A 16,124-nucleotide genomic window follows, 5' to 3' on the forward strand; every position below is an offset into this window, starting at 1 on the left:
AACACCTGGTCCCAAGGTCAAAATGGATTATGTACAGATTCTGTCTAGGGGAGAGTCTCTATTGGATGAAGTACAGTTGAATCTTCAAAACCAGTTCCAGACATTAGCCACTAGAGAATTCATACTGATAAATAAAAAGAGTCAATTTAACAAATTCAAATTCTACCCCAGGCAAATAAAATTCCATAACTTAAACCAAACCTTTTGTTAAAAGTAGATTCCTGAAAAACACCTTTGACGTCCAAGCATTTTCCTTCCCATGCCTCATGCATGCCTATCAAAGGCAATCTCCCAGTAAATATTGGGAGAGAACAGTTTGGATATTCATCCCAAGTTATCCACTTGGAATGAATCCGTACCATGGACACAACTCTCTCTATAACTGGTCCCAACCTAGGACTTGAGAACAGGCATCAGAGGAGGGCAAACACCACGCTGATAGTGTATTCTCACACTACTACCACCACACAGTGTGTCCATTTTCTTAAAGTTCAGGGTTAATTTAAGCGAATACCCATGGGAAGGGAAAAAAATAAGCTAAGTTTGTACATCTAAGTATGACATCCCTCTAAGTATGACATCCCTCAGATCCCAGGAGAAAAGAGGTGAAGGAGAAGACCCTGACACAAATAACCTCATGGGGCACCCCATTCCCTCTGTCCTGTGCAGGCCCATCTTCTCCCACAGGGCTCTCATGCGAGGCTCAGTCCCTCTCTCCGTACCAGCAAAACATTTACCCAAGCCCAGGTTACACAGTCGAAAATACAGAGTCACAGAGCTCTTGTGGAAAGTGCTCCTCTCTGGCTCCAACCCTCTATTTCATTCTGGAGTCTACACGTCCTCATATGCTGCTCAATCCCTAGATTCTGGTGGTTGATCAAGGTGGAGGAAATCCACTCACACCGGGCCAAGCCCAAGGCTTCACCACGATCTCTGACTTCAAACCAGTGAATATAAGTTTAATCCCTCTCCAGAAGAGGATTCTCTCAGTGCCTGTTCTTGGCAAGATGGAAGCATGAAGCCAAGACCCACAGAAAAACGGGGCTGAAATGTGTCATGTGGGTCCGGCCAGTTCCATCTTGCTGGGCCTGGCCTTTGTGGACTCCCCACCCTGACTGCTCACTGTGGACCTGGACCCTTCACAGCTTCCATTATGAAGCAAGGAAACAAAGACAACAGAGGAGGGGGAGCAAGCGTCCCATTCTTCCTCTACTTGCTACTTGGGGCCTCTGAGTCCTCACCCTTGGGTGGGGCTGCCACTGTGGAGGTCGTCTTGAGGCTCCGTTTCCGCTTCTGCACGTTCTGCTCCGGGTGGAAGAGGATGACGTAGGTCTTGGGTACATAGAGCATGCCGAGGGACACGGACGCGCTCAGGCTTAAGGACACAGTCAGTGTCGTGGTTTGGATGTAGATCTAAGCCACAGAGGAAAGGACCAGGTGGACTCAGCCCAGCTCTCTCACCCACCCTCCGCCCCCACACAGCCTGGAAGTGAGTCCATTTCAGTCAGCTGAATGGGAATGACCACATGATAAAGGAGAGCAGTGTAAACAAAGGCCCCCATGGCATGAAGAACTGAGTAACTGTGTGGCTCCGGTGTAGGCAGGAAGAAGGGAAAACAACACATGACCAAGGGGAGCAAGAGGTTTATTCACAGAGAGCCACACCTAGGGCAACAGTCTGCCTAAAAAGGGCTAGAGCATGTTAATAAATGAATGAACGTGTTTTCAAATACACAAATGAATGCATAAAGGAACAAGTGGGCAAACAAAGGGATCGTGAGGTGAATAAACTACAGTTCCACGGGGCATATGAATAAATGAATGCATAGCGGTCAAACAAATGAACTGACAGATGGATTGGCAGAGATAAATATATGAAAAGGTAACTTAATTAAAAAAAGTTAATTGGTGGGTAGAAGCATGGATGAACAAATGAATGAACAAAGGGAAAGGGAAGGAGAGAACAACCAGAGGGAAACGAGAAAGACAAATGAGTACATGAATGAATCAGCCAACCAATCAATCATTCATATGGGCCCAGCACTTAGAACAATTGAGCCGCTCCGTGGACAAGCAGGAAACAAATGAGGTCGTGAAACCCAATGAGGTCGGGACCCAGATTACCTTTTCAGCAGATTGGGCAGTGCCAAAGAAGATAGGCACAAAAGCCAGCCAGATGATACAGGTGGTGTACATGGTGAAGCCAATGGGCTTGGCCTCGTTGAAGGTCTCGGGCACGCCACGGGCCTTGATGGCATACACCGTGCATGTGACCATGAGCAAGAGGCTGTAGCCCAGGCAACCAATGAGGGACAGATCGGACATGTCGCACTTGAGCACGCCTCTGGCCTGTTCTGGGTCCACCGTCCGCTGCTCTTCGTAGTCAATCACACTGTGCGGGGGCTGGGCCCCCAGCCAGGCCAACACTCCGACCACCTGCAGGAGGCAGCATGGTTATCAAGGACACACGCAGTCTCACCCTCGACTGAGATCTCTGGCAGGGTAGGGTCGCTTCAAGGCTCCTGGCCTGTTGAGTGGAATGCTCAGGCCTGAGGCCACCGCGGAGACAGCAGGGTTGTCCAGGAGGGGGCTGCCTGGGCAAAGGCCAGTGACACAGGCAGGTGGGGAGGAGGGGCTGCAGGGGAAGTATGTGCTGGGAACATCAGGGCTGACTGGGTAAGGGGGCCTAGATATCCTCTTCCTGGACTTCAACCACTATCAGTGCCATTTACTGAGCTACACAAGGTGGCAGAGGCTGAGATGGGTAGACAGCATCTCTGACTCGATGGACATGAACTTTCAAACTCCAGGAGATAGTGGAAGACAGGGGAGCCTGGCGTGCTGCAGTCCATGCGGTCGCAGAGTCAGACACGACTTAGTGACTGAACAACAACAAACAAGGGGAAGTGACTGCAGGCAGAGGCTCTGGAACTGTGACCCTAAACATACCTCCTCCATCTACCAAAGGGAACCCTCATAATCTGTTGCGAGGATGTGACGGCAGCTTAGGGGAGGAGTCAGTGCACGTCCCATTAATTTAGAACAAGGCCCAGCAGAGATACTCCTCTCCATGGAGGCAGGATCGTGTGTTCTGCAGATATGAAAACACTAGCTGGATCCAATCTAACCATATGGGACACCTCATTCCTGAGGACCCCCTTCCTTCTCCAGATCCAAAGAACTGTTGAGCAAGACATCATGAAATCACGTGGGAATGCATAGTGAAACTCAAAATAGAGAGGCACCGGATAGAGAGTGGTACGAATGCAAGCTTATGCTGGGTGGCCAGGGAGGTCAGAGTCAGTCACAGGCCCTAACAAGGAGCAGATGGAGAATGAATTCCTTCACAGTGAGGGAAGACATGACCTTGAGCCAAGGGAAGCTGGGCAGTAGGAACAAAGACACCTGCCTAAAGGTGGGACCTGGGAAAAGCTGTCCTATACACTTGTGCAGGCCACTCACTGAACAAGAATGCTTGATTTGGGAGGAATGAAGCCGAATCCTAGCCAGCACTTCAGTGCAATGCTGTGCACCGGGAGTAGGGCTATGTGACCCTAGAGGAAAGGAAGTTTTTAAAGGAATTTGTGCATTCAGAAGGAGCACCTTTTTGTGAGTCTCCCAAAGCAGAAGCTCCATGAACAAGGGACTAATAAAATAAAACTCCACCCACTGTCTAGAAAGGAAGCATGGAGGCTCCTCTTATAACTCCTCTAAATGGGGGACAAAGTTGCCCATGAGAAATGAAAACTCAAGGCCTATGATACATGGGCATAGCAGCCAAAATGCACCTCACTGAGTTTACAGCCTAATTGACAGAAGAATTAGCATCCAGTACACATGACAAACTCCTATAAAATCACAGAAAGTGAGCAAAGCACAGGAGCCGGCACAGGCACATTACAGAAGACAAAACCTCAAAGGCCAGCTGCACTAGAAAGGAGAGACGAATTAAAATAAGGAGACAGCCTTTCACATCCATTATATTGCTAAATAACCTTGTGACGGCGAAGGTGTGCATCTCTGAAAAGATTTGGGATTTCTAGAAAGGGAGGTCTAAAGCAGGGAGTCCATAGGTCAGCCAGAGGAGAGCACTGAATGTAAGCACCTCCATCCTGGGGTGAGGGGTGCCACGGAGGTTTCAGGCAGGAAGCAGTGAGGTGCCTTCCGAGGATGGGCTGGGCACTGAGATGCTGGCCCTGATGAAGGACATTCAAACCCATCTATATGCTGGAAGAGGGCAGCACCTTCCTGTTGTGGACATTTGAATGGACTGAGGGCCATGCGTGGGAATGATGCAGAGCTAGGTAGGAAGAAGAGTTCTCCTGGAGTGGAGAAAGAGCTGTGTCCAAACGACTTGAGCCCCCCACTTGGCCCTGAGAATTGGGCTGGCTCTGCAATGTCACACACACACCTGTCTCCTGCTGCTGCTGCTCAGTCGCTTCAGTCGTGTCCGACTCTGTGCGACCCCATAGACGGCAGCCCACCAGGCTCCCCCGTCCCTGGGATTCTCCAGGCAAGAACACTGGAGTGGGATGCCATTTCCTCCTCCAATGCATGAAAGTGAGAAGTGAAAGTGAAGTCGCTCAGTCGTGTCCGACTCTTTTCGACCCCATGGACTGCAGCCTACCAGGCTCCTCCGTCCATGGGATTTTCCAGGCAAGAGTACTGGAGTGGGGTGCCATTGCCTTCTCCACCTGTCTCCTAGTACCCTTTACATAACACGGGAGCCATTTCCAATGTTCTCTTACCATCTCAGAGGAAACCCAGAAGGAATTCTGCTTTTGCTGTACATATAGCATGACATTTTGGCTATTTATAGAACTGGATGCTTCATTCCACAATAATATCATCAGACCCTATGCCTCTCATCCCGGTTACCCAGTGACTGACTGGGCAGCAGGAACTCCCCTTATGGAAATAGATTCTCTGCTTAGGGGAAATTCATCAGGTATCTCTTTGCCCTGAGAGCCAAACTGTGGAACATCATGTTCAGTTTATGAAAATTATTTCACTGTTTTACAGAAAAATCACTGGACGCTTGCACTCCTCACCTTACTGATTCATTTTCCTCCAAGGATTAAGCAGGAGGAAACAGTTGCTCCTAAGTGAGTTCTACTTAAAAAAAAAAGTCCCCTAGCTCCTGGTGCTTTTTTTTTTTTTTTTTAAACATAGAGACCAAAATAGAAGAGTGACTCTGATTTTTAAAGTGGAGGTCAGTGCCCGTGCCCTCAGCCCCAATCCCATCTGCCAGCCCGTCAACTTGGAGCCTGCGGACTCACCTGCACGGAAGTGAGGCTGAAGGTGATGACGAGCTGCGAAGTGGGGCTGATGAAAGGCGGAGGCGTGACGGAGCGCTTCCCTTGCTCAAAGATGCGGTAGATGCGGTTGGTCTTGGTGAGCAGGGCCGAGTAGCTGAGGGAGGTGCCAAGGCCGAGGAAGAGTCTGCGGGTGGCGCAGACGGCCGCTCCGGGCTCAGCCACCATGAGGAAGGTGATGGCATAGATGAGGAAGATGCCGGTGAGGAGGACGTAGCTGAGCTCACGGCCAGAGGCGCGGACGATGGGTGTGTTGTTGTGCCGCACAAAGGTGGCCACCACCGTGGTGGTGGCCATGATGCCCAGCACGGCCAAGAGGAGGGGCGGGGCCGCCCAGGGCGAGGACCAGGAGAGGCGGACCACCGGCGTGGGGCGGCAGCCCGTGTGGTTGCGCGTGGGCCTCATGTGCCCTGGGCAGGCCTCGCAAGTGAACTCGTCCACCTGGAAGCGGTACCCGTCGCAGGCCTCGCAGTGCCAACAGCAGGGGACGCCCTTCACCATCTTTTTCCGCTCCCCCGGCCCACAGGGGAGGCTGCACAGAGACTCGGGCACCTCTCGGGGGTCTCCTGACCACTGCAGTGCTTCCACCTGGAACAGGACACCGCGGCCTGTGACTCCGGCCCCCAGGAAGGTGGGCCCGCCTCCCCGCCCAGAGCTCAGCCTCTGCCACTTACATCCAGCCTGAGGGTCTCCGCCCACTGGCCCACCGCCTGGTAGCTGCCACTGCCTGCACTGCCATTGGTCGCCTGGTACTGGAAGATGTCATATCGCCCAGGCGCGTCCCCATTCTCATTGAACATCACAGGGGTTCCTGCGCTGCCTGAAAGGAGAGCCTGTTATCCTCGGCTGGTTCTCTAGCCCATCGAAGGCCAGGACAAAGGAGGAGCTTAGCCAGCACGTGAAAAGGTGCTCAGTATCACCTATCACCAGGGAAATTGCAATCAAAACCCCGGTGAGATTCCTCCTCACACCCATTTAGGATGGCCGCTGTCGAAACAACAGAAAGTCAGTGTTGGCATGTATGGGGACACTGAAACCCTATACTCCACTGATGGGAATGTAAAATGATGCAGTAACTATGGAAAACAGTATGGTGGTTCCTCGAGAAATTAAATAGAATTACCACATGATCCGGCAATTCCAATTCTAGGTATATACCCAAGAAGACTGAAAGCAGGGACTTGAAGAGAAGTTTATACACTTCTTTGTTCACAGTAACATTATTCACAGTAGCTAAAACACAGAAGAAATGCAAGTGTCCATGGACAGATGACTGGATAAGCAAACTGGGGTCTATACATACAATGGAATATTATTCAGCCTTAAGAAGGAAGGAAATTCTGACACATTCTACAACATGGATGAACCTTAAGAACACTATGGTAAGTGAAATAAGCCAGTCACAGAAGGACAAATACTGTGTGATTCCGCTCATCTGAGGTACTTAGAGTGGTCAAATTAATATTCACAAAAGGTGGAATGGGGGTTGCCAGGGGCTGGGGGAGAGGGACATGAGGCGTTAATGTGTGATGGGTGCAGAGTTTCAGTTTTGCACAGTGAAGCGTTCTGGAGACTGACACCATTCAACTGCACTCTATGTGTTCACGCGTGCTAAGTCGCTTCAGTCCTGTCTGACTCTTTGTGACCCTATATACTGTAGCCTGCCAGGCTCCTCTGTCCGTGGGATTTCCCAGGCAAGAATACTGGAGTGGGCTGCCATGCCCTCCTCCAGGGGATCTTCCTGACCCAGGAATCAAACCCATGTCTCTTTCCTCTCCTGGGAGGCAGGTTCTTTACCACTAGAGTCACCTGGGAAGCCAACTGTTTGTGTATGCTGCTGCTGCTCCGTCGCTTCAGTCGTGTCCGACTCTGTGCGACCCCAGAGACGGCAGCCCACCAGGCTCCCCCGTCCCTGGGATTCTCCAGGCAAGAACACTGGAGTGGGATGCCATTTCCTTCTCCAATGTATGAAAGTGAAAAGTGAAAGTGAAGTCGCTCAGTCGTGTCCGACTCTTAGTGACCCCCATGGGCTGCAGCCCACCAGGCTCCTCCGTCCATGGGATTCTCCAGGCAAGAGTGCTGGAGTGGGGTGCCATTGCCTTCTCCAATGCATGAGTATGTTACTACAGTTAAAAAAAAATAAGAAAGCTTAGGCATCTAGGTAAAAGGAAGAGTTCAGACTTAGAAAGGTACTGATTTGAACAATAAGCCTTATTTCTTTTAGAAGCTTGTTCTACTACCCTGCAGAGCTATTCTGGAGTGATATTATGGCATTCTCTTTTATTTATTTATTTATTTAGCCTCATAGCATGGGGGATCTTAGTTCCCCAACCAGGGGTCAAATCCGTGGCCCCTGCAGTGAAAGCGCAGAGTCTTAACTGCTGGACTATCAGGGAAGTCTTAAATCGTGCTCTTTAACAGGGAGCTTAGCAGAGAGAAGATGCTCGACACTTGGTGGAAGAACAGTTTTTAATTTTCTAAAGGATAGTAATTGAACACGATGTGAAGCTTTCCCCACAAACCATAAGCACAGCTGAGTCTATCTGGGCCTTTTCAAAAACCCTTACTCTGAGCCCTGACCATGTATCAGGCCCCCCACTGGTATCAGGGGGACACAGATCCATACCCTGTGCTCAGGCAGCACAGGGCCTGACTGGGGAGGCATTTGGAAGCCTGAGGCGTGGAGTGGGACACCTGTCCACAGTGCGGGCAGTGCCCTGAGAGACCAGACGATTCCAGACTCTCTGCAGTGGCACAAAGAGTTGTGTGCGACCCTCTGAGAGGTCCAGGCAAAAAGAGTCACAAACAAGTTCTTCAGAACCTGGAATCTGCAGCCTGGGGCAGGGGGTGCTCAAGCCTGGGGAACAAGGAGTGTCAAAAACTGGTTCCCAGGACTTGGCCCAAGCCTCCAGCTCTCAGGCCCAGGTGCTCCCACTATCCCCTTCTGCTCTCCCAATCCTTCCATCTTGGGCTTTCCCAGGTCCTGAGAACTCCAACCCAGCAGGCGTCCCCTCACTCACAGAAGGGCTCTGGCTCCCACTCACCATTGAAACGCACGGCTCGAATATACTGCAGCAGTGTCCGACCATCAGTGGGCTCCATTGCTGGGCACAGGCCTGTGTGCCCGGGACAGAGAGCCTGTTGCATGCTGTGGAGGGCGTGGGCAATGGCGTACACAGCATCAATCACAAACTGCACCTTCCCTTCCTGCTCGTAGGCAGAGTCCCGGCCGATGCGTTCCTCACCTGTCCTAGGGATGCCCAGAGGAAGTGTGCCTGGCCCCCAGGTGCCCAACCTGGCTTCCCACCCTCTCCCTCTCCACCCTCACCAGCCACCCCGGGCAGCTCTCACCTGTGCATTTGCGAGTGGAATCGTCAGACTGGGTACCTGAGCTAGTCAGTTTGCAATTAAAATTCTCTTCCCAGAACTCAGCAAACCAGATGTTTCGGCGGTTGTTCTCCAAGGATCGAGTCATGAAGTACTGGTCAAATCCTGAGAGAGAGGGAAGGAGGAAGGCGGGGAGGCACCCATATGAGCCAGCCATGGCTCACCACTTGGTTCCTTCACCACTTGCTGACTTTACAGCTGGGGATGCCCATGTGATCAATTTCTGGCCTGGCTGATGAGTTCAAAATCATCTAGGGACTCTGCAGTAAATTTGCAAACTCTGAGCCTCACCACATAAAATAATTTTTTTCTGCCTTGTCTTTCCTGGTTAGGATGCTGCTGTGAAGATGTAATGGGTGGAGCTTCAGCAGCCACTTTGTGAATGAGACATCACAATCAAGAAGACATATAGCAACTACAGAGGATGGTAGAGCAGAAGGGAGGACAGAGCTCAAGATTCTGAGAACATCGTTGACTCATTGCCCCAAACATGAAGTTTCCCCTACTTTGAGACCTCTTGTCTTGTGATGGAATACATTTATTGCTAAAACTACTCAGGCTAGTTTATTGCCTACAATTGAATGCATTCTAAGGGAAAGAAAGAGTGTAAGGGGCTGTGTGCACCTCCAAGAGGCTGGGAGCCCCTGGAAGTCAGGGCTCAGTATTGACAAGGGCCTGTACTTCACAAAATAGCCCTGAAGCACCTCATCAAGGTGTCTTTAGTTTAGCCTTTGGGGAAATGAGCAATCCTAATGTAAAGTGACCATCTTTTTTGCCTTCTTCCAGATATTCACAGGTGGGATGGAGGAGGAGCAGTGGAGAGGCAGGCCTCATTAGTTGATCAGTAGGACAGTAAGTCCCACATCCTTGTTTTCTCTCCCTCTCACACTCATCTTCAAATTAGAGTGCCTTTGGCAGAACCAATATGCAGGCACTGATTAAAACAAAACAAACAAAACTTAACAATTCTTCACCCTGTACAGTGGTGTGTGCATTTCTTCATTTGCCAATTCATTTCAAACACTGTTTGGAGGGATGTGTTCATAGAATCTCAGGATTCTAGAGTTCCCAGAAGGGACTCTGGGTCATGGTACAATTTTATAGAAGGGGGAAATGAGCACCCCCAAGAGGGGATCATTGTGGGGAAGGATAGATATGAGTGGGAGATGCAGGGGAGGGCATGCCTCCACTCACCATCAATGGAGGCCCTTTTGGGCAGGATGGTGATAGCTCCCACGGCCACATCCTCCAGGTTCAGGACAGGTGAGATCTTGGCTCCCCAGCTGTCTGAGCCAACCCACAGGAAGTGGCCAGTCAGGTTGGCCTGGCGTGCAGCCTCCAGAACCCTCCTGGTAAGAACAGTGTAGGGTGAGGGATGCCCTGAGGTCCTCCTCCTACTTAACCCTGGTCACTTTCCAGTCTTCTCTCACCATCTATCCCATCTGCACCACTCAGCAGACCGTCGTTTATCAGGAAATGTAGGATGTAGGGAGTTTAGGACACTGGGTTTCTCAGGTAGTAAAAGGCCCAGCCAGGCTCTGACTCCAGGCCTGCCCTCTTGTTCTGCACACGGCTCCATGCTGTCTTTAAGAAGGGCCTGCCTTCTCCTGCTGGGGTTCAGGCTGGGGGCCATGCCTCCTGCTGATAACCTATTGCCCCAGGAGTTGTTCCCTGACAATTGTTACATGTGCCCACCAGTCTCTCGCCCACTGTTAATTATAGAATTAGCATTCTTATGTTTCTCTGGCTAGGCTTGCAGCATTGTGACCCAGACCAGGCCAGGTTCATTTCTGGGGCCACCAGATACAGAGAGAATGGTAGAAAAGGTATGCGGTGGCAGGAAGGTAGGAGGGGAAGAAAGAGGGGAAGGGAGGATGTACATGGCTGGGATACGGGAGATGAGGCAGTAGGGTCTTCAAGAAGAGCTACAGAAGAACACGCCCTCTGTCCCACCTGATGTCATCCTCGTTGGCGAAGATGATGATGCCCCGGGCGTTCGGTGTCTCCATGAGTCTCTTGATCACTTTATTGAATTCTCCTGGTTTTGGTTCCCTGGGAATCTTGATGGACTGGGCAATACAGACCCCCCCTGGGTGTCGGAGATGCCAAAGTCAGTCATTCACCCACCAAGGCCACCGCCACCCATGACTGTGGCAGGGACTGAGTCTTCCAAAGGAAAGGGTGCCTACCCACAGGGGCACCATCCAGGCTCCCCACTATAAACCCAGAGCCCCACCTCACAGCTTGCGCCCTGTCTGATGGCATTTCCATAGGCCCTTCAGGCCTCAGACCACCCCCCTCTGCCCTGGCCCCAAGCTCACCAGCCTCTCGAGAGATCTGCACAAAAGCCTCAACCCCACTCTCGCCATAGTTGCCCTCAGAGGCCAGCGTGGACACGTAGTTCCATCCCAATGCCCGCACTATGTCCACCATGGCCTGGGCCTGGTAGGAGTCAGGAGGCACCACGCGGGAGAAGAAGTCATAGCGTGTGGAGTCGCTGAGCTCAGGGGCCGTGGAAGCGTAGCTGATCTGGGGGATCTAGAGAGAGGAAAGACACCCAGGCTGTGGATGGAGGGTCAGTCACCCTAGGTAGGGAAGACAATGAGGACCCAGGACCCAGGGGCAAGTGGGAGCAGCCTCTCCACATGGAGAGGCTGGAAGATGCGGAGAAAGACCTGCATTTTGTGAATGGGATTAACGGAATATGGGGTTCAAGTCCAGTCTGCAGCTGCCAGGCACTGGCTGCAGCATTCACAGCTGCAAGGGTAAAGAGGTAAAGGGACCTCTGTCAGCCCAGAGGAAGACACATTTCCCCAGTTCACATAAAGGGGTGGTCTGCAGAGGCGGGCATCAGCCCCAGGAGCGGCTGAGCAGGCAGGAGAGCTGGGAAGGGGCTGTGTGATTGAAGGTTGTGTCTGGTCTAACAGAGAGGCCTGTTTGGAACTGGGTTTATCCCAGTGCATTAGAGTGATTAATAATGGGGATTATGGCTGAGCTGATTCAGGAGAAAGGATGGAGGCAGGAAGTGTGAAAAGAGACTGGTGGTGGGAGAGGCTAGCAGAGCAGAGGGGTGAATCCCTCATGTTAAAGGAAGACACAAGCAAACAACAACAAAACGGACACACACACAAAAGGGAGCAAGTGGGGGCTGGTGTGAAGGTCAGAGACCTGGAGGTTCTGGAAGAAGCAGATTGGAACTGGTCCAGGGGAGACAGAGATGTCTGAAGCTGAAACAGAGAAAGGGTGAAGTATGGAGACGTTATGGAAAGGGGAGGGGAAGAGCGAGAAGGAACGAGCAAAGGGAGAAGAGAGAGAACTAGAGAAAAGGAGGCAGAGGAAGGCCCATGGGCAATTAATGGACGCCGTAGTTATCCCGGCACTTCATCTGCAGAACAACCTTCCTAGACAGGCTTGCGTCTGGCCCAGGGAGCAGGGCTTCTTGGCTAACTAGAGTGATTCTCGAAAGGAGACTAGACCTCAGGCACCCCCAAGAAAGACAAGGGAGAGACGCTGCATCCCGGGCGCGCCCCGGGCTCTCACCGCGAATAGGCGCAGCACGTTGGCGACCATGATGGAGACAGAGCTGGCCGAGGCGCCCACGACAGCCACCACGCGCTCCGGGGGCGCGGTGCGCAGCGGGGGGACCCCGCCGGGGCAGCGCACGGCAGCCTCTTCGCCGTCGCGGCCGCGGATCAGCGCCTGCACGAAGCTCAGCGCCTGCTCCAGCGCGTACGTGTCCCGCGAGCAGGTGTCGAGCAGCCTGGCGCCCAGGCGCACCCCGGGCAGCAGCTCGGGGTCGGCGTTCACGCGATCCAGGGCGTACAGCATGGCCTCGAGCCGGTGCACGCCCTGCTCCTTCTTCAGTTGCCCGCACGCCCTGCCCGCCGCGCCGCGAGCGTGCACCGGGAACAGTCCGCCCAGCGTGAGGCCGCCCGCCAAGCGCACGGAGCCCGCGGCGCCCACCACTCCCGCCTGCGCCAGCGCCAGCAGCAGCGGCAGCAGCGCCGGGACCCCGGCCATCGGCTCGGGGGCTGCAGGAGGAGGACGGGGCGGGGACGGGAACAGACGGGGAGCACGCACTGATCGTGGACCAGAGGAAGGACCCGGGTCGGGGGAAAGAAGAGGGAGCCCCACAATCCTTGGGGACAGGGGAGGTGCGCAATATATAAATGTTGGCCGAGCCAGCTGGAAGAGAGGTGAGGCATCAATTCAGCCAGCCTGCCCGGGACACCTGGCTCTCACACCCTCTGAACCTCAACCCCCGGGTCCGCCCCGCCGGACCACTGTCTCCAGCGCTCCAGTCCTGCCCATCCCCAGCGCCCACCCAGGCCCCCTCTGAAGCCACACTCACCTCCGCCAGCCGCTGTCGGTTCAGTGACAGACGCAGAGGGCCCCGAGAGAGAGAGAGGATTTAAGGATTCTAGGCAAGGGATGAAAGGCCGCCCTGAGGGCGGAGACCCGTCCTGAGCAAGGCCTGTGCACACGACTGGCCCTCTCAACATCTCCGTTCCCTCCCCCTCCTACTCCTAGGGTCTGTTTCTTTCTTGTCTTTGGATATGTGGCTGACACACACGTTTCTCCGTCTGCTGGTCTCTGTGTTTCTTTATGTCTGTTTCTGGCTTTCTCTGCCCATCCCTCTCCCTTCTCTCTTCTTCTATCTCTCCTCCTATCTCTGTCGATGTCTTTCTCTCACTGTCTCTCTCTGTCTCTTACTCTTTTTCCCTTACTCTTCCTCTCTTTCCTGGCCACCAGTGGCTTGGCTCAGGCTGCCTAAGGTACTTCCCAACTTTCTCCTTGCAAAACCCTGCAGTAAACCCATGAGTGGAGTGAGAAAGGAACACGGGTTGAGCGAAGGGGGAGTGCACCTGAACAGGAAGACGGTGAACAGGGCTGAGCCAGGAGGAGGCAGGAACAAGCAGCCCTTCCATGGTAGCGAGGTCTCTGCTTATCACACACACACACACACAGCACAAGACAGTCCTGCAAAGAAGACGCTTCTACCATCAGACTCTTTATGCAGACAGGGAAATAGACACCTCAAGGAGTTAAATGACTCAGTCAAGGTCACACAGTTGCCACGTGTCAGCATCAGGATTGGTACCCAGGTTGGTGTGAAAGGACCAGCCTTCACTGCCTTTGATGGAGGGAGGGGACAGGGAGAATTTGCCACGCCGTTCCCACCCCATCTCTTATATCTGATGGTAGAATCCTAAGGAGTTACTCTCTTGCTGGTTCATAAAGCCTTCTTGGCTCTGGGGGCTGAAGCAGTAACATACCATGTGAGGGTCTTTGTATCTGAATTTCCTCATCTTATATTTTGGGCCAAGGTGACAGGGATTGGCCAAGAATACTTCTGCCACCATCCGCAACTGAGGCCCTGGATTTGCCTTTGACACCAGGCCCAAAGTGCATCCTGGAGACAGGTGGTCAGCTCCCAGCCCTAGGCATTAGCAAGTTCTAAGGGGGAGGGGTAAGGGGGACTGAGCTGGGGGGGCTGAGCTGGTTTGGGCTCCATTAGAGGGTGGATTAGGTCGGCCGTGGGGATTTGCGTAAAGCTGTCAGAGGAGCAAGCAAAAACCATGTCATCCTTCTCTCTTCTCTCCCCACATAGAAGGGCCCTGAATATCTCTGTTTTCAGAACCATCCAGGCACCTGTGCCTGCCACAGTTGGGCGGTCCAGCTTGGTCTGTTGGACCAAGGTTGGCAAGGATGGGGCACTTAGCTAGTGCCAGGCCCCAAGCTTGATGTTGCAAAAGTCTGTATGACCTGGGCATTTGAGGTGGTAGGGCGCTGCTGCTGGGCTCACACCATCCCTCAGAGCCCTCCCCTGCCTAGGACAAGTCAGACAGGGCCACAGCTGACATCACAAAACAGCCTTCTGACTCATAGGATGAAAGCATCCTGTTGGTTCTTTGAGAGTAGGACGGACCAACAGCGAGCTGGGGCATTAGCCCTCACTGCCGTGCCTGAGGGAAGCAAGTGAGTGACCAGGAAAGGGAGAGAAGCAGGTGGGTTCCAGGCCAGGGGAAGAAATGGCTCTGAGAGTGAAAAGAGGGGCATCATGGGTGGGGCACCTGGGAGAAGGGCTTAGCCATCCCTGCAAATGTGAGGACCAGGACCAGGGCTGAGCGGCTCAGAGGAAGGCAGAAACCAAGGCTTTGACTTTGGACACAGGAAAGCCAAGAATTTCATTTGAGATTTGAGAGGATAGGTCAAGCTCCTGGTTAGATTCAGTAAAGGGAGAAGTTTAATATGGCAAATACCACAGTTTTAAAATTTCAGTTTACTGTTTTGAATACCAGTGTCTAGATTTCATATAGTTTGTTCTGGGACTTATAGGAAGTGTCCAGAGTAGTAATTAAATAATTACAATGAGTGTTGAAAGCTTGCATTTATTGTGTAATATGTGTGTGCGTGTGTGTGTGTATTGCTAGTGCTAAGTTGCTTCTGTTGTGTCCTACTCTGTGATCCTATGGACCATAGCCTGCCAGGCTCCTCTGTCCATGAGACTCTCCAGGCAAGAATACTGGAGTGGGTTGCCATTTCCTTCTCTGGGGACTGATCCCCACCCAGGGATTGAACCTGGTTCTCTTACTCTCCTGCATTGGCAGTCAGATTCTTGACCACTAGCACCACCTAGGAAGCCTCACAACACTCTATGAAGTTCGTATCAGTATCATCCCCGTATTACAGGTGTATACTGAGGAGCACGGAGATGTCGGGAGCTAACTTACTCAGGACTACACAAACATTAGGCAGTGGGCTTGGGATAGTGAAGCCAAGTCAGGCTGAACTCTGAGCTAGGCTACTCACTGGGCTACACAGATGAGTCAGTACATGTAGATCTTTCTAACTATACATTTATGCCCCTACCCCACAACCCTGCTTGTTGTAGATGTCATCCTGACAGAAAGGGAAGAGAGTGTTACAGAAATTACAATTTGTTTATTTTGAACATGTGGTTTTTTGGTTCCCGGGGAATTCCAACTCTGGAATTCCTTTGGAAGCAAGAGTCTCTCACCACATTTGCTAAGTTGCTAGAGCTGCCAGAACAAAGTACCACAGACTTAGTAGCTTACCCAGCGTATTTATCAGTTTGCAGTTCTGGAACCTGGAAGTCTGAAGACAAGGTGTCAGCAGGGTTGGATCTATTCAGGGGAGGATCTGTTCAGCTGTATTCTCCCTGTGTAAAGACACCAAAAAGACACCAGTCTTATTGGAACAGGTCTCACCTTACTGACCTCATTTCACCCTGGTTAACTCTATAACAATTCTATTTTCAAATAAAGCCAACATTCTGAGATATTGGAGACTAGGATTTCAGTACATGAATTTCTGGGTAGGGAGATGCAAATCAGCCCAGGTTTTCAGCCCACATCTTTAAAACCTTTGCAAATGAACTTTCACCCAAGTCTGCCAGCC

The 16,124-nt window shown here is 52.2% G+C and overlaps 1 protein-coding gene across 1 annotated transcript; it reads right to left on the bottom strand.

The window, feature by feature from the left end:
* Nucleotides 1-1,064: 1,064 nt before the first annotated feature.
* Nucleotides 1,065-12,722, bottom strand: GRM6 (glutamate metabotropic receptor 6). Its single transcript, XM_005907788.2, has 10 exons — nucleotides 12,243-12,722; nucleotides 11,024-11,240; nucleotides 10,656-10,791; nucleotides 9,897-10,051; nucleotides 8,667-8,807; nucleotides 8,360-8,560; nucleotides 5,990-6,135; nucleotides 5,280-5,903; nucleotides 2,125-2,436; nucleotides 1,065-1,413 (listed from the first exon to the last, which is right to left on the bottom strand). Exons 1-10 carry the CDS (start codon nucleotides 12,720-12,722, stop codon nucleotides 1,210-1,212), a joined length of 2,616 nt encoding a protein of 871 aa, XP_005907850.2. The 3' UTR covers nucleotides 1,065-1,209.
* Nucleotides 12,723-16,124: the final 3,402 nt, after the last annotated feature.

Source organism: Bos mutus, chromosome 7 (genome assembly GCF_027580195.1).
Source record: "Bos mutus isolate GX-2022 chromosome 7, NWIPB_WYAK_1.1, whole genome shotgun sequence".
Taxonomy (NCBI): domain Eukaryota; kingdom Metazoa; phylum Chordata; class Mammalia; order Artiodactyla; family Bovidae; genus Bos; species Bos mutus.